The sequence below is a fragment of the Lutra lutra genome, chromosome 1 (assembly GCF_902655055.1).
Source record: "Lutra lutra chromosome 1, mLutLut1.2, whole genome shotgun sequence".
Taxonomy (NCBI): Eukaryota; Metazoa; Chordata; class Mammalia; order Carnivora; family Mustelidae; genus Lutra; species Lutra lutra.
Genome location: NC_062278.1, coordinates 206,529,480 through 206,550,603, shown reverse-complemented (window position 1 = coordinate 206,550,603; position 21,124 = coordinate 206,529,480). Strand labels below are relative to the sequence as shown.

At 47.9% G+C, this 21,124-nt stretch overlaps 1 protein-coding gene across 5 annotated transcripts in view; it reads right to left on the bottom strand.

The window, feature by feature from the left end:
* Positions 1-5,708: 5,708 nt before the first annotated feature.
* Positions 5,709-21,124, bottom strand: part of KIF9 (kinesin family member 9) — a 49,596-nt gene continuing 34,180 nt past the window's right edge. For all 5 annotated transcript variants that reach the window (XM_047695369.1, XM_047695389.1, XM_047695379.1 and 2 more), the window contains 6 exons: positions 19,829-20,020; positions 18,032-18,246; positions 14,635-14,811; positions 14,230-14,345; positions 13,727-13,831; positions 5,709-6,031 (listed from right to left, as the gene is read on the bottom strand). In XM_047695369.1, coding sequence (XP_047551325.1) covers positions 5,981-6,031; positions 13,727-13,831; positions 14,230-14,345; positions 14,635-14,811; positions 18,032-18,246; positions 19,829-20,020 — 856 coding nt within the window. In that variant the 3' untranslated portion in view covers positions 5,709-5,980. The remainder of the gene's footprint in view (positions 6,032-13,726; positions 13,832-14,229; positions 14,346-14,634; positions 14,812-18,031; positions 18,247-19,828; positions 20,021-21,124) is intronic.

The following is a 21,124-nucleotide window of genomic DNA, read 5'->3' as shown; positions in this document are numbered from 1 at the left end:
TTCTCACTGACATCCAGTCATCCATCTATGTTCAGGAGATCCTGGTTTCTTGTCTGGTTTGAATAAACTCACGGTTCAGGTACAAAATCTTTCTTAGACTTGGACATCACTAGCGCTGCCGCCACCACCACCACCACACCATGTTTTTCTATAGCTCTGGGAATTTTTAATGCTCTTACTGGGTGTCAAAACTCCCACTCTTTTCTGAGACTCTAACCCAATAGAAGAGATTCTTACCTAATATAGCTTCCTGCCATCCTGAGAGAACAGGAATAATAACATATTTATGGAAGGCTTTAGAAATTGTAAGGTCTTTGTAGACATTATCTCCTGTGATTGATTCTCTTAGCATCCCTGTAGTGGAGAGGGCAGTGAGAGCTGCTGCGTCCATTTTACAGATGCAGAGATTGAGACTCAGAGAAGGAAGAGTACCAAGGTCCTGGACTCTGAGTGGTGGTATCTGAACTTGGGAGGTCTCAGATCCTGTGTTCCTTTCTCATATACCTGGCACCATTTGTGGCTGTGTTCTCTATCCTCTCAGCCTCTCTGAGAGCCTTCCGGGTTGCTCCCTCAGCTTTCCCACCTTCCGCAGAAGGCCAGGGCACAGCCCCATAGCACATCAACCCCCAGTTTAAGAATAGCACTTGTCTGCTCCACACATGCAAAACCCCAGCCTCATAATGCCTTTTACAGCTTTTCTGGACAGAGAAGATTCTCCTTCAGGGGATTCGTAACAGGAAAATCCCACATGCATCCAGAATTCACTTCTTTTCTTTTTCCATTTCTTAACCAGCCACTTAGTCATCAAATCACACAATCATGGCCAGCCCCGAGGTAAACCCCTTCCCTACATGTAAGACCCCCTTCCAGCGTTTGCAGATACATTTCTGCAAACAGAGTGCCTCTCCCTTTATCGTCATAAAGATGAGCTGCTCATTAGAAAACTTTTTCTTTAAATTTGATATTTCTGTTAATAAAAGCAGTTAATATTTAATAAACTAAAAATTCAAAAGGAAAGGAAGTCCTTGTTTCATCCAGAAACAACCACTGAGCTTTTGACATTTTAGTCTTTTTGCTCAAGTATGAATATGTCTACATATATGATGTGATTTTTGATTGATACATTAAATAACTTTCTATAGCTGCTTTTATAGAATCACAGAATTTAGATAGAAGGAATCTGGGGGCCTCCCAAGTCCTCACTTCCTGGTTTGAGGATTTCTTTCACGTGGACCTTGACTGGGGCTGCCCAGACACTGCTCGCATCCTCCAGGGACCGGGGGCCCAGTTTGCACCAAGACCATCCATTCCAGATTTGGAAAACTCATCCCGTTTTTCCCTCCTGAAATGACAGAAAATCTGCTCCCCCCCTTCACTACTCAGATTAAATGTCTCTAATTTCTGTGACTATTCCTTGCTTGACAGTTTTGGAGTTTTGTTTTTTTGTTTTTAATATTTATTTGAGAGAGAGCACGAGAGGGAGGAGGGTCAGAGGGAGAAGCAGACTCCCCTGCTCAGCAGGGAGCCTGATGCAGGACTCCATTCCAGGACTCCGGGATCATGACCGGAGCTGAAGGCAGTCGCTTAGCTGAGCCACCCAGGCGCCCCAGCTTGAGTTTTTTCAGAGCCTCTCATGATGCTTGTCACCCTCCCCTGGGGAGTCTGTCCAGCGAAAACTCTGCCTCCAGCCACCAACATGAAGTTCCAAGGCAGCCTGGCGGATGTGGTATGTTGTGGGACTACTACTTCGCTGACCCAAGACACTTGACCTCCAGTAACACCGCCCAGGATGACACCGGGTATATTTTTAGCAGCTACTTCTCTGTACTTCATCTTTTGGTCTTTAAAAATCACAGTCAGGCTTAATTAGGGAACAATAATGCCTGTCTGAATGCTGTCTTTTCAAATTCAGAATCCATTTTGGGGAGTGGAAAGGGAGCCTAACATTGGGGGCGGGGGTGTGTATGTTTACCATCTATCAGACATAATGCTGGGCACTTTATTACTGTTATTGTTAATGTCATGGCAGTTTCAGTTGGTTGAAGCCCTGCTGTGCACTAGATATACACCATCCCAGGGTTATTAATCATTGTTTTACACATGAAAAAAGGCTGAGAAATTGGACAACTTGCCCAAGGTCCCACGCCATTAAGATATGAGTCCCAATTTAAATTCGTATGTCTTGGCCCGAAGCCTGTGCTTACCACTCTGTTGTACTGGCCCAGGAAAATGCAGCCCTCTCAAGTCAAGTGCAAAATGAGACTCCCCAGGGCCAGTTGCTGGGGGTTGGGGGGGCAAGTAATTGGAACCTCCATTACAATGCCAGAGGAAACAGTAATAGAGGTGTCTGAACCCTCCAGATTAAAGATCATGAAGGACAGGGAGGACTACCCTGAGTTCTTTGTCCTATCTTGAATCTCCAAAGAAACCTTGGGTGCTACATTGGTCCAATCTTATCCTTTTCATTATACTGTTATATATGATTAAAAATTATATCATTAGCTACTTTAAATATTTTGTGATATTATTTCACTGATAATTCCACTAAATATAGCAACCATCTTTTTTTCCTTTGGTTCCATTCATCTGTGTGTGCCTTTGTACTTTTATTGCGAACTCCCAGGAAATAGCAAACATGCCTCAGAAATGTCCCATCCAGGGGAGAGGTTAGGATACTCATCCGCCAACTCAATGGCTGAGGGTTGCTCCTCAATGTTAACTCCCTGGCATTTGGGCCCCCTTTGCAGCAAATACGTCCCTACGGTTGAGAAAGCCTTTATGTAGAAAGTTGCAGATGCTTTCAGTAGGAATCCACTTGCAGGAATGGCAAGTGCAAGGGTCTATGATCAAGGGATGACAGTATCTGCTACAGAGGTTGACATTTAAGCAGACGTGGAGGAAGTCAGAGTGAGCCACGTGAACATCTGGGAGAAGATTTCAAGCAGAAGAAACAGCCGGTACAAAGGTCCTGTGGCAGGAGCTGCCTGGCATGTCTGAGGAACAAGGAGGAGGCCCACATGGCTGGAGCAGAGTGAGCAAGGGGGCAGAAGAGAGAAGAGAGTAAAGTCACAGGAGGCAAGATCACGTTGGGCCTTCGAGCTGTTTTAAGGAACTGAGTTTCACTCTGAGAGAAACAGGAACCATCTGAAGTCTGCAAAGACGTATGATGTGGTCTAACTTAGATTTCAAAAGGATCAACCAGGCAGCTGTTCTGGAAATGGACTACAGAAAACGAGGGGAAGAAACGAGAACATGGGAAGTTGCTAAGATATCCAGGCAAGACAGAACAGTGGCTTAGATCAGAGTTGGGGCAATAGAAGCGGGGAGGAGGTCAGATTTTTAATGCAGTAGAAAGGTAAAGTCCACTGAATTTCTCGACAGATTTGATGTGGGGTGTGAGAGGAAAAGAGGAGTTTAGTATAAAACTAAGGATTTAGCCTGAGCAATTGGGCTGAGATAAGGGAGACTGTGGTGGGGCATATTTGGAGGACAATTAGGCATTTAGTTTTAAACATGCCGATTTGTAGATGTCTTTTTTTTTTTTATTTGAAACAGAGAAAATGAGAGAGAACACAAGCAAGGAGGAGGGTCAGAGGGAGAGGGAGAAGCAGACTCCCTGCTGTGCAGGGAGCCTAACATGGGGCTCGATCCCAAGACCCTGAGAACATGACACTTAACCGACTGAGCCACCCAGGCACCCCTGATTTGTAGATGTCTTTATAGACATTCAAATGGAGATGCCAAGTGAGCTGTGACTGTTACATACAGGTTTGGAGTTCAGGAGAGCAGCCTAGGCTAGTTCTATACGATTGACAATTGGCATATGAACAGACACTTAAAGCCAGGACACTGGATGAGCACACATGACAGTGATGTCCCTGGGATCACCTCTGGATCTGTGATTACATGTATCCTGGCGCTTCTCATTCTGTCCACCCTGTCTCTCAGCCACACTTTCAGTTTTCTGTCTCGCTATCCCTCTATGCTCTATTCCAAGTATCTTCTTCAGATCCAACATCCAGGTCATTGATTCTCTCTTTTGCTGTTTCTAGTCTGTCATTTTAACTTTTAGAACATTTTTTCACCCCTAGACGTTCTGCTTTTTAAAAAATCTGTGATCAGGGCGCCTGGGTGGCTCAGTCATTAAGCGGCTGCCTTCGGCTCAGGTCATGAGCCCAGGGTCCTGGGATCGAGCCCACATCAGACTTTCCAAACCTGCTTCTCCCTCTCCCTCTGCCGTTCCCCATGCCTGTGCTCTCTCTCTCTGTCAAATAAATAAAATCTTTAACAAATAATAAAAAATAAAAACTTCTATTTGAGCCAGCATTTCTGTTTGTAGCAAGAGTATTGTCAGGTTATCTTATCTGTCACATGATGGAATTGGAAGGCCCCTCAGGGGTGATTTTAGTGGTCAGATTAGCTCCTCAGGAACTATTTTCTAGAACAACAAGCCCATTTGAGTGGACATGATGCCCCCTAGCTCCCACTCATGTTGGAAGCATCTGCTCCTGTGAGGAGTTCGAGTGAAGGGTGGTCTACCAAGCGCCATCCTGGCTTATTCCTGTGGCTCTGCCCATGCTCATGACTACCTGTTTCACCTTGTGCCAAAGAGGCCTACAAGGTAATGAATGAGCTAAAGACGAATATGCCCAACTGCCATGACAGAGGCCCTGAGATTGGCCGTCTAGGAATCCTATGGAGTGACGTCCAGCAGGGCTGTGCCATTCCAGCCTTTGGCAGGAAATGAGGGGAAGGGGGACTGGTCATGCCACAAACAGTTGCTTCCGGTGGCCCCAACAAGACAATGTAACCTCTTTGTCGTGTCCTATTTCCCAAGATGCTCCAGAGACATGGGAACCCCCAACAAGTCCTGGTTGGACAGGGACAGCCAAGGAAGGAAAGAACCAGAACTCTCTGCCTAAGGCCTCCACTAGCTGGGAGGGTAGGCAGAGCCTGGGCCGATTTGTCTATTTGGCCGCAATTGAAGGAAACATGAGGACAGACCAACAAGGCTGAGTGCACACCATTAGTTCTGGGCAGTGACAGTTCCCATGTGTGTCATCCAGGAGGATGAAGTCGGGGCACTGCTCTGTGAAGCCTTGGCATAGTAGGGGTCTCTGAAAGCTCTTTTAGGATCATTGTGTATCAGTCAGTGAAAGAGAAAGGGGCTGACCTCAAGGATGCCTTTCTACTTTCTCTCTTCCACAAACCCCCATCCATCTGCTCACTGACAGGCTGAAGTCAGAGTCACAGGGTCTTTGGACCAGTGCCATCCAGTTCAACCTTCTATGCAGTGCATGGTCTGTAACCTCCTTGCCAGAGAGCCTCCTACTGTGGGGCTCTTGCTGCTAACGTCATGGTAAGACAGCTCTCATTTTAAGCCTCTTCTTATGTGAGATGAAAATCTGCCCTTCAGCCATTTCCACCTAGACCCATTCCTCTTCTGGTAGCTGAGGAAGGAGGGCCTCCTGCCTTCACTGGCTCAGAGAACCTACAGCCTGAAGGAGCTGTGAGAATCGGGGCTCCTTACAGCCAGCTCACCCCCAGGACGTCCATCCAGGGAGGGAAAGGTGCTGGCTGGTGGGAGAAAGCCGTGCCAGCAGGAGGGCAGCTGAACTACTTTTTCATCTTCTTCCTGGAGACTCAGTTCTGACCCCACCTGTACACAGGGAAGACATCCTCCTGGACAGGAAATAAAAGCAGGTTTTTGAGTGAGCATCAAAAGTCCAGACTAGAAAGTGATTTTATCCTGTCCCTGCATACAAGACAGTGAACTGAAACCCCAAGCACTCTGTGAGGATGAACAAGGGTGTCAGGTGAAGGATGTTCCCGTCGGGAGGCAGGCTATCGTGAGTTCTCTGCGCAGGGCCCCAGCCTCGGAGCAGAGCGTTTGGAGCTCTGGGCAGGTGGGTCAGCAGCACCACAAGAGCAGGTGGGAGTTCCCAGGAGTCTCGTCCTTTAAGGCACTGGCGATGAGTCCCTATTTCCTGTGTGCCTGCTGGAGGCCCATCATGGTTTTCAAGTAATTGCGCTGGACACAGAGAAGAGGAGAAAACAGGAATTGATTAGGAGGCATGGACTTAAGACTCCGAAGCCATGCCATGTACACCCACGCCCTCATTCTTTCTGCAAGCATCACACTCTGGGAACAAGGATCCCCTCTGACAAGCCCCAATTCTGTGAGAAATATGTTCCATTCATCCCCTTTTGTTCTTTTGTCCTAAAGAAAGTATGTAAAATGTTTTAAAATGGTGTGGCAGGGGGCCTGAGCCAAAGGCAGATGCTTAACTGACTGAGCCACCCAGATGCCCCCCAAAATCATGTGGCAGCAGGTTTAAAAAGAAACATGCATGTTCCAAGGGCCCACTTGAAAGTTTCTGGCAAGAATTAGGTTCAAAAAGAAAACAAGAGGTTTCTTTCTCCAGAGGCATGGACACACATGCCTCCACAAAGCAACTAAATGTTCACAAATTCACTGCTGGGCTCTCAGAAAGCGGGGGGGAAGTGTGCGGATACAGAAACACTGGGCAGTAAACAAGTGAATGCAAAACCCAACCGGAAATGTGGGTATGAGTCCAGACCCCCCACAGCTCCTATATTAAACGAGAATTCTCTTGTTCGCCTCGGTGTTTTTACTGTGGCAAAAGACACATTACATAAAACATACCATCTTAACCTTTTAAGTGTACAGCTCAGGAGTGTTAAATACATTCCTAATATGCAACCGTCCCCAACATCCATGCCCCTGACTCTTTTCCTCTTGCAACACTGAAACTTCGTGCCCATTAAGCACCAACTCCCCATTCCCTACCTCCCCCAGCCCTTGGCAACCACTTTCTTTTTCCTGTCTCTGGTTTTGGCCACTCGAAGTACCTCATGTGAGTGGAATCCTCTAGCATTTGCCTTTTGGTGACTGGTGTGTTTCACTTACTGGCTGTACCACTCTACATTCCCACCCACAGCATGCTCACTAGGGCTCCAATGTCACCACATCCTCACCAAACTCTGGCTTTTGGATAGTGGCCAACAGATATGAGGTGGTTATCCTGTATCTTTGATTCACCTTTCCCTAATGAGTGGTGACCTTGAGCATCTATCTTTTCATGTGCGTACTCTCCATCTGTATATTTTCTTTCCAGCTATATCTATTCTTTGCCCATTTTTTTTAAAAGATTTTATTTATTTGACAGACAGAGATCACAAGTAGGCAGAGAGGCAGGCAGAGAGAGAGGAAAGGAAGCAGGCTCCCTGCTGGGTAGAGAGCCCAATTTGGGGCTAGATCCTAGTACCCTGGGATCATGACCTGAGCTGAAGGCAGAGGCTTTAACCCACTGAGCCACCCACACGCCCCTCTTTGCCCATTTTTGAGCCTTTTTTAAAAAAAGTATTTTATTTATTGACAGAGAGAGAAAGAGAGATCACAAGTAGGCAGAGAGGCAGGCAGAGAGAGAGGGGGAAGCAGGCTCCCTGCCCAGCAGAGAGCCCGATGTGGGGCTCGATCCCCGGACCCTGAGACCATGACTTGAGCTGAAGGCAAAGGCTTAACCCACTGAGCCACCCAGGCACCCCTGCCCATTCTTGAGCTTTAAAAGTTCTCTATATATTCTGGATATTAATTCCTTCTCAAGCTGTAATTTTTTTTTTTTTAAGTAAACTCTACACCACACATGGGGCTCGAACTCACTACCCCAAGATCAAGAGTTGCACACTCTACCCACTGAGTCAGCCAGGCGTCCCTCACGTTGGAATTTTTGGAGGAGGTTAAAATGGTCCTGCATTGGCAATGCCCCATGGCTAACTGCAGAAGCAAGTACGAACACTGTGTGCGTGTGGGGGGGGGGGGAATGCACTAATGCCCTTGAGACTCCCACAGCTGCAGGCCAACTAGGAACTTAAGATTTAAACACACACACACAAAAGCCACCAAGAGAGAAATTCCGCAAAATGGAAAAAGTTTTGACCTTAACAAATCTGATCCTGTCTGTCGGATGTGTAAAAATACATGGGACAATGTTTAAATAAATGTAAGATGGAATGGCTCAAGGTCAAGATGTGCGTGCGTATAAAGTGTGTTCGTGGGCATGTCTTCAACAGAAGAAAGGTCCAATGCAGAAAGTTCTAGAGATTCGTGGAGGATGGGAGAATATAACACTGACCACAGAAATTCAGGATTCCTCTGTTGAATGATTTAGAATTTAAATGTTTATCTGAGACTTTGGAAGTAATTCAAGAAAACGCAAGATTTGTCCAGAATATCAAGAGAGAAGTTCATGGTGGCAGCCACGCAAATAACTTTGGTTCGCCTTTTCTATGACCTTGAAATAATTTATGCCAGTCAAAACAAGTTTACAACAATTTACAATAAGGAATAAAATTCTGGAAGCCAAACCCAAAGACCTTTTGGTCCTCTTATTCAACGTACAGGGTGATTGTAACCTACTGATCAAAATTAACCTCACCAATAATGGGACAAAGCAACATCTTGTGCCTCCTGTTACAGACTGTTTATATTCCTTCAGAATACATTTGTTGAAGCCTTAATGGCCACTGTAAGGTATTAAGAGGTGGGGAACTTTGGGGAGGTAATGAGATTTAGATGAAGTCATGAGGGTGGAGCTCCTCGTGATGGTTTAGTGTCCTTAGAAAAAGAGGAACAGAGAGAAAAATAGCTCTCTCTCTTCACAAACACAGGCCTAGGAAAGCCATGTGAGCACACAGCAGAAAAGATGGCTGTTTATGAGTCAGGAGGAAGGTCTTCACCAAGAAGCAAATCTGCCAGCACCTTGATCTGGGACTTCCTAGCCTCTAGAACCATGAGAAAGAAATGTCTGTTGTTTAAGACCCCAGCCTATGGTATTTTGTTATAGCATCTCAAGCTGACTGAGGCACCTCCTGGTACAATGGACCATGAAGAACATAGCATCATTTCTGGGTATTCCTGCCCAAAATGCACAACTTGAATTGGAATCATGAGAAAATATCACACAAACCGAAACTGAGGGACATTCAACTAAAAAAAAAAATGGCCTAGACTCTTCAAAACATGAAACACAAGGAAAGACTGAGGAATTGTTCTAGATTAAAGGATCCATGGCAACTAGATGTAATGCATGATCCTAGACTGGATCCTGAACAGGGTGGGAAGGGAAAATAATTATAAAGGACATCATTAGGACAACTGCCAAAAGCTGAAATACGGATTTTGGATTAAATAATGTGAACTTTCTCACCCTGATGAAAAGAAAGGTTCTATGAAGGAACTTCATTTTTTTAAAGTTTTTTTTTTATTTATTTAATCTCTACACCCTCTGCAGTGCTTAAACTCACAACCCTGAGATCAAGAGTTGCATGCTCTTCTGAGCCAGCCAGGCACCCCCCAATAATGAACTTCAAAGTGTGCTGTTCAAAGGGTGTTCCCTGGCCTAGCCACATAGGCACCATCTGGGAGTTTATCAGAAATGCAGAACCTCAGGCTCCACTCCAGGGCTGACATATCAGACTCTGTATTCTAACAGCCTGGTGATTCATCTGCAGCAGAGTGAGAAGTTCTACTCTAAGGCTCTTTTTTTTCCCCCTAGGAAAACCCCACAGCTAACATTGTACTTACGAGTGAAAGAATGAATATCTCCCCCCCTCAGGTCAGGAATAAGACAAAGATGGCAACGTTCACCTCTTATTTCAACCTTGTACTAGAGGTTCTAGCCATGCAAATTAGGCAAGAAAAAGTTATAAAAGGCATCAGATTGGAAAGGAAGAAGTAAAACTATCTGTATTTGTAGATGATATGATCTGGTATGTATATAAAGGAATCCACTAAGAAGCTATTAGAATTGGGGCGCCTGGGTGGCTCAGTGGGTTAAGCCACTGCCTTCGGCTCAGGTCATGATCTCAGGGTCCTGGGATCGAGTCCCACATCGGGCTCTCTGCTCAGCAGGGAGCCTGCTTTCCTCTCTCTCTCTCTCTCTGCCTGCTTCCCCGTCTACTTGTGATCTCTCTCGGTCAAATAAATAAATAAAAAATCTAAAAAAAAAAAGCTATTAGAATTAATAAATGAATTTAGCAAGGTGATGGAATACCACATTGTTATACAAAAATCAACTGTATTTCTATACATACAATGAACAGCAATCTAAGAATGAAATTGAAAATATAATTCCATTCATAATAGCATCAAAAATAATAAAATACTTAGGAATAAACTTTTTTAAATATAAAACTTATACTCTGAAAAGTACAAAACTCCACTGAAAGAAATTAAACACCTAAATAAATAGAAAGATAGCCTATGTTCATAGATTTGAAGACTTAATATTGTTAAGATGGCAGTATTCCCCGAATCAATCTGGAGATTCAACACAACCCCTGTCCCAGTTGGCTTCTCTGCATAAACTGACAAGCTGGTCTGCAAATCTGTATGGAAATAGAACCCAGAATAGTCAAAACAATCTTGAAAAAGAAGAACAAAGATGGAAAATTCATACTTTGTAATTTCAAAACTAACTACAAGTCTAAAGTAACTAAGACATTACAGTACTGGCATAAAGACAAACTTCCAGATCAGTGGAATAGAATTGAGAGTCCAAATATTAAACCCTCACATATATGGTTAATGGAATTTCAACAAGGGTAACAAGATCATTCAATGAAGAATCCTTTTTCTCAACAACTGGCACTGGGAAAACTGGATATCTGTCTGCAAAAAAAAAAAGCTGGACCCCCTGCTTCCTACCATGTGCCCCCTCCACCGAGCCCAGCAGGGGCAGGCCTCTTTGTAGCCAGAGAAGGAAGCCCCTACATGGCGGTCACAGTCAAATGATTTCTGAGGTAGGCTATCTAAGCCCACTTGCCCCTACTCCATTCTTTCCCCAGGCCTCTGAGAGAGTCCCATCTTCCCACAGAGAGATTTTCATGGACAACCCTGAGCAAGCTTTTAGGAGTCAGCCAGTGGGGTCCATGGGAGCAGCCTGGCCAGGGTTGCCTGCCCCAGCCAAGTGATTGGGTTCCAGCAAATCTTTCCAGAGAGACAGGGCCCTGCCCACTGATATGGGCCTCCCTACAGTCACCGGGGTTACTAAGGCTTGATGCTCACAGCCTAATGCTATTTGGCTGCCTGATAAAGCCATCCTCCCTCCTGCTGAAGGACTGGGGCCAGGCAGCTGGGCTGGGCAGGTGCCTCTTCACACCGCTGTGAACTGAACAAGGAATGTACACTTAACCCAAGAAGAGTCAACTAGGCTTTCCCTCTGGAGAGACACAGAATAAGCAGTCAGGGGATATGGGGCATTGGAGCTGGAAGTCTTAGAAAATGGAAGCATGACAGGGCAAAGACTGGGGCTAAGAAAAGGAGAAGTGAAGGGAGTAGAACAGAGGAAGGAATAGACCTCAGGGAGAAGCTAAGTCCAGGTCTGGAGAGAGAAAGGCCTGGAGGCCTGGAGGGCCACTCAAAGTGTGGTCCTGGATGGCAGAACGACTATCATCTGAGCCTAGTTAGAAATGCACAATCTTGGGGTACCTGGGTGCTCAGTAGGTTAAGTGTCCAAATCATGATTTCAACTTAGGTCAGGATCTCAGAGTCCTGGGATCGAGCCCCGTGTTGGGGGGTCCCTGCTCAGCGGGGCGTCTGCTTCTCCCCCCTCTCTCTGCCTGCCCCTTCCCCTGCTCATGTGTGCTCGCTCTCTCTCTCTCTCACTCAAATGATAAATAAAATCTTTTAAAAACCCAACAGAATAACTACAAAAAACCAGAGATAAACACAAACGACAAATGATAAACAGGGAAAAATATTTGCAACTCATATCATGAAGAGCCAATCTCCCCAGTATATCAAGACTTCCTATAAGTTAATAAGAATAAAGACCAGAAAACAATAGAAAAATAGGCAAAAACAGGAATAGGCAATTTACAGGAAAAGAAATTAAAATGGCACTGAAGCATAGGAGAAGCCCAACTTCATTCATAGTAATAGAAATGCAAATTAAAGCTCCCCTGCGAGACCTTTTTTCACCTTTCAGATTGGAAAAAAACAAAAAGCAGGATGACACATCTTGTGGTGAGGCTGTGGAAGTACAGATGGGTCCGGCTCCAGGCAGGGGATCTGGCACCACCCACTAAAGCACACACGTCCTCGTGACCAAGAAATTCACTTCTATAAAAACTGAACTTTCACATATATTCACTCATATGTGAATGTGCATTTGTACGAGATTATCACAGTATCTGTATTGTAAAGCAGTGGAACCGCCCAAATGTTCCTCAGTATGAGGTGGGTTAAGTACCTTTTGATACCTCCTTACAGTGGAATACTAGTGTACAGCTTTTTTTTTTTAAAGATTTTATTTATTTATTTGACAGACAGAAATCACAAGTAGGCAGAGAGGCAGGCAGAGAGAGAGAGGAGGAAGCAGGCTCCCTGCCGAGCAGAGCCGGATGCGGGGCTCGATCCCAGAACTCTGGGATCATGACCTGAGCCGAAGGCAGAGGCTTTAACCCACTGAGCCACCCAGGCGCCCCCTAGTGTACAGCTTTAAGAAGAAAAAAGACCCATGTCATGGGTTGACATGGAATGGTGTTCAGGATACACTGTTTAGTGGGAAAGGCAAGATACAGCACAAAATGCCATGGGAACACAAGAAACAAGTGACAGGGGTTCCCTGTCAGAGAGGGTGGGGGACTAGGTGTTTGTATTTATATTTATATTTTGTATTTATACTTTTTAAATGTGCTCTGTTGGGCAAACTCCCCGTGCGCACCTGCTACCTGCTGTATAAGACCGGCCTGTCGGGGGCACCTGGGTGGCTCAGTGGGGTAAGCATCTGCTTTAGGCTGAGGTCATGATCTCAGGGTCTGGGATCCAGCCCCGCATGGGGCTCCCTGCTCATCGGGGAGTCTGCTTCTACCTCTCCCTTTGCCCCTCCCCCAACCCCCATTCATGCTCTCTCTCTCTCAAATGAATAAATCTTTTAAAAAAAGAAAAAAGAAGACTCTATGTGCACAGAGTTCACACCCACAGGGCCTCTGTGTTCTGGCTCCAGACTGAACCTCAGCAGAGCGAGCCCCGCCGCTCCAGCCCCACCTGCTGAGGGAGGAGAGTACAGGCCCAGCCTGTGGCCAACACCCTGTCTAGCTTTGCCTCAGCTGCATGTGGTCCTCTGTCCCCTGCCTCCTGTTCATGGTGGCCCCCACTGGAGAGGTTGTCCCCAACAGGCAGTGGTCTCAGAAGATTCCCAGACCCTGCCCTGGGCTGTGACCCACACATGGTGCCAGCTTAGCTCCCAATAACCATCTGTAGGCCTGGCTATGGTCTGTGGGACCCCTGCTGGATTTAACCCAATCTAGGACTCTGGAGTTGGCAAAAGATACCCACTGACTCTGGGTGACTCTGTGTTTCCCTCGGCTGCCAGAGTCCTTCTTTTTTTTTTTTTTTAAGATTTTATTTATTTATTTGACAGACAGAGATCACAAGTAGGCAGAGAGGCAGGCAGAGAGAGGAAGGGAAGCAGGCTCCCCGCTGCGCAGAGAGCCCGATGTGGGGCTCGATCCCAGGACCCTGGGATCATGACCCGAGCCGAAGGCAGCGGCCCAACCCACTCAGCCACCCAGGCGCCCCAGCCAGAGTCCTTCTTTGCCTCTCCAAAGTGGGAAGCGTGATCTTGGGTGTCCTAATAATGTGCTCCCTGAAGCCCCACCTTCCTGGAGACATGAGCCCCCCTCCCCCACACCAAGTTACCTTCTGTTCTGTCTTGACTTTGGCATTGTAGAAGGAGATGGAGTCTGGGCCCTCAGGCAGCATCCTCTGCTGCAGCTGGTTGAACTTGTCCTGGTCATCTTCTCCCTAGGGGAGGCTCAGCTCAGTCCCTTCCGCCTGCCATTGTTAGGATCTACCCTGACAGGGCCTGTGGGGGGCATCAGGGCAGCCACTCACAGGATGTGCAAACCCCCACGCAGGGTAGCTCATAACCCCCAGGCCCATATTTTCCAGATACTCTGTAGCTGCCACCTGGCAGGATGAGCTCCCCCAGAAAAGTAGCAGCAGGAAGTGATGTCTTCTGTGTCCTCATCCTCCATAATGGGGGAGAGACCTAGACCTGTTCATTTGCCCAGGCCAGCTGTGGGAGAATCTGGGAGCAGCCTATACACTGCCATCTTTGTGGAGAAAACAGAGGACAAAGGGTACTGCCCCCACACCCTGTGCTCATCCACTGTCCCCACTCCAGCCCCTGTGGCACTCACCAGAGATACGAGCCTGCTGACAGGCACCATGCCCGGCCGGATGCTGCTACCTGGCTTCAGGGACACTTGCATGTCCTCAGGGATGAAGAAGGATTCATTGTACCAGATATCAAATTCTGCAGGGAGGCGGGAAGACAGCACTGAGAGGTGCTGGGGAGGCCCCGGAAGCAGGTAAAGCCTGTGTGTGTGCTTGTCATAGGCTCACCCGCTGTTCGCTTCCTGCTCTAGGGTCTCACCCTTTCCTGTCTCCCTCTCCGGCTCTCAGAGTCCTGGGAACACTTCGGAAGCACCTACCCAGCCCCAGACCCTGTCAGAGAGACGCTCTGACATGGTTTCCAGAACCCAGACCCGGCCCTCTGCCTCCTGTGACCTCAGATGGCCAGCCGGCCTTCCCAAATGGCATACCTGTGAGCAGGCGGTGACGACACTGGTCCACCAGGTGCTGGCAGTACTGGATCTCAGCCCTGAGGTCACGCAGGTCCTGATACTCAGCCCGGTACTGCTTCTTGAGGTCTTTGAGCTTCAGGATCAGCAGGAATTCCTCCTCATCGATGATCATCAGCCCCTTGTTTTCATACTCGCCTGCAGGGACAAAGGAGGTCAGAGAACGAGGTGCTCACCTGGCATGTGGGGAGGAAGGCGTTCCGGAAAGAAGGAACAAAGTGCTGGCATGAAGACCACAGACTAGTAGAAGGGCTGGCTTGTGGAGTGGGGGTGGGCAAAGCATGAGGAGGCCAGGCCACCAGGACACGTCTCACCAGAAGAGGGAGTTCAGCTCGGAGGGGGCCACACTGGCAACTTTAAGAACCGGAAGAGTGGGCAGGGGAGAGGGTAGAGATGGCGCATGCTTCACACTTATTTTGATCTTAAACCTCACTGGCCAAAGATAGTTCCGTAATAACCTCAACTGAATGGACGTTTACGTTCTTTGTGAGTCATAGACACGAACTGCCACCACGGGCTAGCACCACAAGGCACCTGGGCAAGGTTATTAATAACAGAGCGTGTGAATCTGTATCATGTCAAAAGGCTATCAGAGGCTCCAGGAGGAAAGGAGTCCGTTGTGCTGTTTTGTCATCTCATGGTCTCTACATGAGCTTTTAAGGTCTGTCAGATGAGGGTTACTGAGTTAAGACAAAATAACATGGTCTGTGGAGCCATGCACTCAGCCGGACACTGCCCACGGGACCTTGAAATCTCAGCACAGGCATCAGGTCAACCCCATCAGGGCTGTGGGGCTCCCACCCCCAGGAACCCTGGAGAGTGAGTCTTCTGTGTGACTGAGGTATGTGGCCAGGGGAGGGAGCTAGAAGCGTGAGGCAGTCTCCAGGTGTCCTTCCACTGATATTTCCTGGGGAAAAATGAAGTTACATATTCACTGACACCATTTATAGAAAAACAATTAGGAATCTTGAATTGGTCCCAATTCAAGAAGTCTAGAGTGGGAGGGGGTACAGAGTGCCCCCCCGCCCGCAAAGGTCCCTCCCCTTCAGTGCAGAGCAGCCTGGTCTGTGTGCTGTGGGCAGTCCCCAGTGTGGTCACTGTGACAGACACAAGTCCTTCACAGAGTAAAGTCTTTACAGTATTCTGCTGACATGGGGAGGGACCGTGAACACTTCGTGTCCCACAGGGTGGGGGTGGGGGCGGTTCCTCTGATTATTGCCAAGGAAAAAACTTCAAAGAGTTGAACCTAAAATGATTTTTCATTTTTCTTTCACAAAACACTAATTAACATGCCAAATTTGCTGACCTTTCTGGGCCAATAAGTGGCTATCAATCAAAATAAATAAAAAAACAAATTTTCTTGATCTATTCCCTCAAGATAAAAGTATTTTATTTGGTATTTTAATAACCAATGGAAAAACAACTGATGTTGGTGGGGAAAGAGCAAAAATATGTTTTTTTGGACGCCTGGGGGGCTCAGTCAGTTAAGCCACTACCTTTAGCTCAGGTCACGATCCCATGGTCCTGGGATTGAGTCCCACATCAGGCTCCCTACTCAGTGGGGAACCTGCTTCTCCCTCTCCTTCTGCTCCCCACTTGTGCTCTCTCTCCCTTAAATAAATAAATAAAATCTTTTAAAAAATGTTTTTATACTGATAGATAAAATTTTAAATATTTTAAGTTTTTATTTATTTGAGTATCTTTACACCCAACACAGAGCTCGAACTCACGACCCTGAGATCAAGTCACATGCTTTTCCAACTGAACCAGCCAGGTGCCCCCAAATTTTCACTATTTTAAAATAGTGTTTATTGGGACACCTGGATGGCTCAGTCGGTTAAGCCACTGCCTTCGGCTCAGGTCATGATCCCAGGGTCCTAGGATTGAGTCCCACATTAGGCTCCTTGCTCAGTGGGGAGCCTGCTTCTCTCCTTGCCTCTGCCTGCCACTCTGCCTGCTTGTGCTCTCTCTCTCTCTCTGACAAATAAATAAATAAATAAAATCTGCTAAAAAATAATAAAAATAAAATAAAAATGTTTATTTAATCTTCATCTCATTCCTTAAAAATATCTGTTTTCAGGTATATTTAGGCATAAATGATATGTCAGCATAGCATGAATATATATTATCTAAGATATGTAAATAAGTAATAAGAAGTTGCAGTCAAAGAAGGTGTGGGCAGAAGGGACAAAGAAGTCGTTGGTCCTGTAAGATCTTCACCCTGGAGGTTCTGGCTGGAGCCACCATTGCCAGCCCTCCCCCGTGCCCAGACCCATGGAGGCTTAGCCCTCTGGAGCAGTGTGTCACTGTTGGTCTGTAGGGTATAAGCAGAGTGGCCTGAAGTATGGAGCTGCCCTCTGAGAAGTAAACGAGTAAAGAGCACATCCCACTGTGAGATGATCCGCCTGGCCCGCCGAAATCAAACAGACGACATCTGGAGATGCCCCAACAGCTTGCCGTCTGGGCGGCCCGCCTGGAACACGGCTGTGGCTTAGCCAGGGGAAGCCCACTAACCTCCGGTGTGCCCCGTCAGGGAAGGACAATGGGACCAGGTCTGTGAACAACAATGTGGCTTCTGAACCTCTGGCCTCCAAGTTGGGATGGTTACTCATTAAAATGCAGTTCTGGGCCTTGCTCCAGATCTCCCGAGTTAGCCAGTAGTCACGGCCTGGTAGTCTGTGTTTGATTGGCCCTCCCCGATGAGTCCTCTGCACACTCAAGGTGGGAGGGCACCCCAGGGCAGGGGTGAGCACGGGTCCATCATTGGGACAAGGGCACTAGGGTCAGGGTCACCAGGTAAGCACCCTCGCCACACTGAGGTCCCTCCTCTCTGAGCCTAAGAGCCCCCCAGACGCCACCTGCCTTAGGAGACGAGACTGCCAGGCCAGCATGGGTGGTGAGGGATGGGCATGAGGAATGGTCTCAGTGACAATGGCTCCTTAAGCCCTCTCTTTCCCTCCTCAGTTTCTTGTCTTCACCAGCACCCTCACGCCAATCAGACCACCCTGGGCAGTGAGACCACACCAGGACCTAGGGCCCTTGTGGGGGTCACCAGCTGCCCATCTCTCTGGGGAAGTGTCTATAGGACCAAAGGCCTGCTTCTCCACTGGGAGCAGCACACACCAGGTAGAAGGCCCAGCACCTAGATCTGAGATAACAAAATAGCGGGAGATCCACAGGCAAAGGCTGCCTGATAGGGAAGGAGCCTGTGACTCCCTGGGGCTAACTAGACCCACACGATGACCCAGGCATGAAGACCACAGTCCCCTCCCGTTTCCGTCCTCTGGTGCCCAAGGCTGCCCCATTTAGAGCAGGATGACTCAGCTCCCACTGCCACCCGCCACCTCACCACATTCACCTTGCTTCTCCCGGATTGATTTCTGAAAATTTAGTGCCTCCTTGGTCAGGTCCATCTCCCGCTTGATGGCATTGATGCGCTGCGTGGTCTCGCTGGCCCTTTTCCTCCGCTCATTCAGGATGGATTTGTTCTCTTTGAAGATGCGGTTGATCTCACTGCCCCGCTCGTTCTTAAAGTCCTCGAAGGCCACAGGTTTGGGGGGTGGGGTACTGGGCCTGAAGACAGAAGGGGAGGGAAAGGGAAGCCAGAGCTACCAGGTACTTTGCCCCTCTTCCTGAGGTGGTTGGTGAGGATCTTCTGTGGGCAGGCGACCAGAAGTCCCAGGCACTTTGTGCAGGAACCACGCCCCCGGGTCTGTCTCTGACTCCAACTCCCCCCTCCAGCAAGGGCACGTGACCATCGCAGCAAGTAAGGACAGCGAGGAAAAGTGTAAAAAACAGAAAACAAAGCAAAAAACCACTCACTACCTATTGGCAACTACGCTTTGGTGTATCTCCTTCGGGGATTTCTTTGATACATTATTTAATGTTTGACGTCATGCAGCAGATATCATTTTACATCTTAAGTTTGTCACAGAGGCATTCCTTCACGCTGTGAGGATGTGAGGTGAAGTGTTGGGGCAGGGGATGTGGACTGTCTGCAGCTTCCTTTGAAATGCATCAGGGGGCGCTGGGGTGGCTCGGGTCGGTTGAATGGGGCCTGGGATTGAGAGCCCCCGGCCCTCAGGCTCGGAGTCTGATTCTCCCTCTCCCTCTGCCCCTCCCCTCTGCTTGTGTGCTCTCTCTTGTGTGTTCTCTCTCAGATAAATAAATAAAAATCTTAAAAATAAATAAATTTTTTAAAAGTTAAAAAAATGCATTAATAAATAAAATACTAAAAAAGGGGGGGGTGGTGCCTGGGTGGCTCAGTGGGTTAAAAGCCCCTGCCTTTGGCTTGGGTCATGATCTCAGGGTCCTGGGGTCGAGCCCCACAACGGGCTCTCTGCTCCACATAGCCTGCTTCCCTTCCTCTCTCTCTGCCTGCCTCTCTGCCTACTTGTGATCTCTGTCTGTCAAATAAATAAAATATTTTTTAAAAAAGTTTAAAAAATGCATTGAAAAAATAAGAGGGATGGAGAGAAAGACGGATGTGTGATGAAGTAAGTAACGTGTTCAATGCAGAACCAAGAAGGTGTCAGCTGTACGTACTTTCAACTTCTCTGAGTTCTTGGAAATGTTCATCTGCTAAGGAAAGAATTCTTCACGCACATCCTTGTACATCCCAAGGGCAGAGACAATCATTCACTTAGTACCTTTTCAGTAACATTAGCTAGTGAAGGTGTTTCCAAAACTCGTTTTTGGCTTTTTAAATGAATGATGCCATGAACATCTGTTCACATAAATTTCTGTCCACAGCTCTAATCATTTCCTCAGGCTCCACTGCTGAACACTCGATTACTGGCTCACCAGGGAGAGGAACCGTGTAGCTAGAGGAAGGGGTCTCATACCTTGAAAAGATGGGGCCTTTTAATTAGTTATTTTTAAGTTAGTTATTTTTTTAATATAAATACATTAGTTTTTTTTTTTAATGTAAACATAATTCTTTAAATGACTACTCCACGTATAACTGTGTATCTTGGAGGGCTCCTAAGGCGGGACTGGTTCGCGTATGGCTCAGCCATCACATTGCTTCTTTCTGGACTGTGCTCCTGGCCTTTGCCTATTACCCCCTCTTTTACTTCTCATTTATCTGTAGGCACTCTTGACATGACCACACTCGGGTTTTGAGTGGTCTGGTGAACTGGCCTGAGGTGCTTACCTGGGTGGGCGCCACTCCTCCTTTGGGGAGTCTAAGGGAAGGGGCTCAGTGCTGGAGGTCTCTCGGTCCCGCAGGGGCAAGTCTTTGACATCCCCCTCCTTGGACGATGGGGTCGCCTGGGTCTTGGAAATGGAGACCTCCAAATCCTTGCCACTCACAGGGCTGCTGGCACCTTCCTTTCTTCCTGAGGAGCTGGAAGGAGAAGGCAGGGAGGCCCCAGGGCTCAGTCAGAGGCAGTAAGGTATCTCTGGTACTTAGGGGAGTGACATTTCCAAACCCACAGAGAGAAAAAGCCTCATCCCATGCAGTCCTAGCTGGATCATAAACCTAGGCTGAAGGGCAAAGGGTATGACCCTAAGCCACGCCAATGGGCATTCTTCTCCCCCTCATCAGAATAAGGAGCCCTCCCTTAGCAGTCCCTGGCAGGAGACACCTGGGGAAACTAGGCAGTCTCCAGGTCTGAAAGCGGCTGGGCCTGTGAGGAGGGCCACAGGCTCCCTAGAGCATCTGGGCTGCGGAGGTCTTCATCACACAGCCATCCCGGGAAGGCAGAGCCACCACCCCGCATAGGTCTGTCTGGGGACCAAAGATAAAGCAAGACATGTCTGCCCTGCTGCCCTGATCAATCCACAACCCACTCTCCTGCCTCCACGAATGCCCACAGCCACTCCCAGAAAAGTAGCTGCCCTCTCTCTCCAAGTGATGGCACCCAGGGTCCTCCTCCTCCTCAGAGAGGCGCACGTGAGCAGGCCTGAGCTGTCAGGAGGAGACCAAGGGCCTCGGCAACCCCTGCTACTCAACTCCTGCCCCACATGGAACAGTTTTCTACAATCAGCTCCGGCCTGTGTCCTCTGACAGATGATAATAATAGCAACACCCATTCACATGGTGTACTTTCTAGGTACAGGGACTGACTTCACCTGTTTATCTTCCCAACAACCCTCCTGACTTTGAAGCTACTATTATGATTCCCCAATTTAGGAAGAAGAAAACGGAAGCCCAGAGAGGCTGCCATGCCTCACACAAGGTGACCCCTTCTGTGAGAGGAGCCTCCTAGAGCCTGTGTTCATGTCCACAGCTACCAGCACCTTCCAGGGAGGGCATCTCATTTAGTGAGCCTTGACACTCCTCTCGCCTGGTGCACACAAACGATTCTTGTCTGGAAGGTGAACTGGGGCATTCAGGTGACATGAGTACCAAGGAGCTGGGTCACAGAAGGACTCCGGTTAGGGGTGGTTTCCACATGTAATACCAGGGCGGTACCCAGCGTCTCTCTTCTACTCTATCACTCATCAG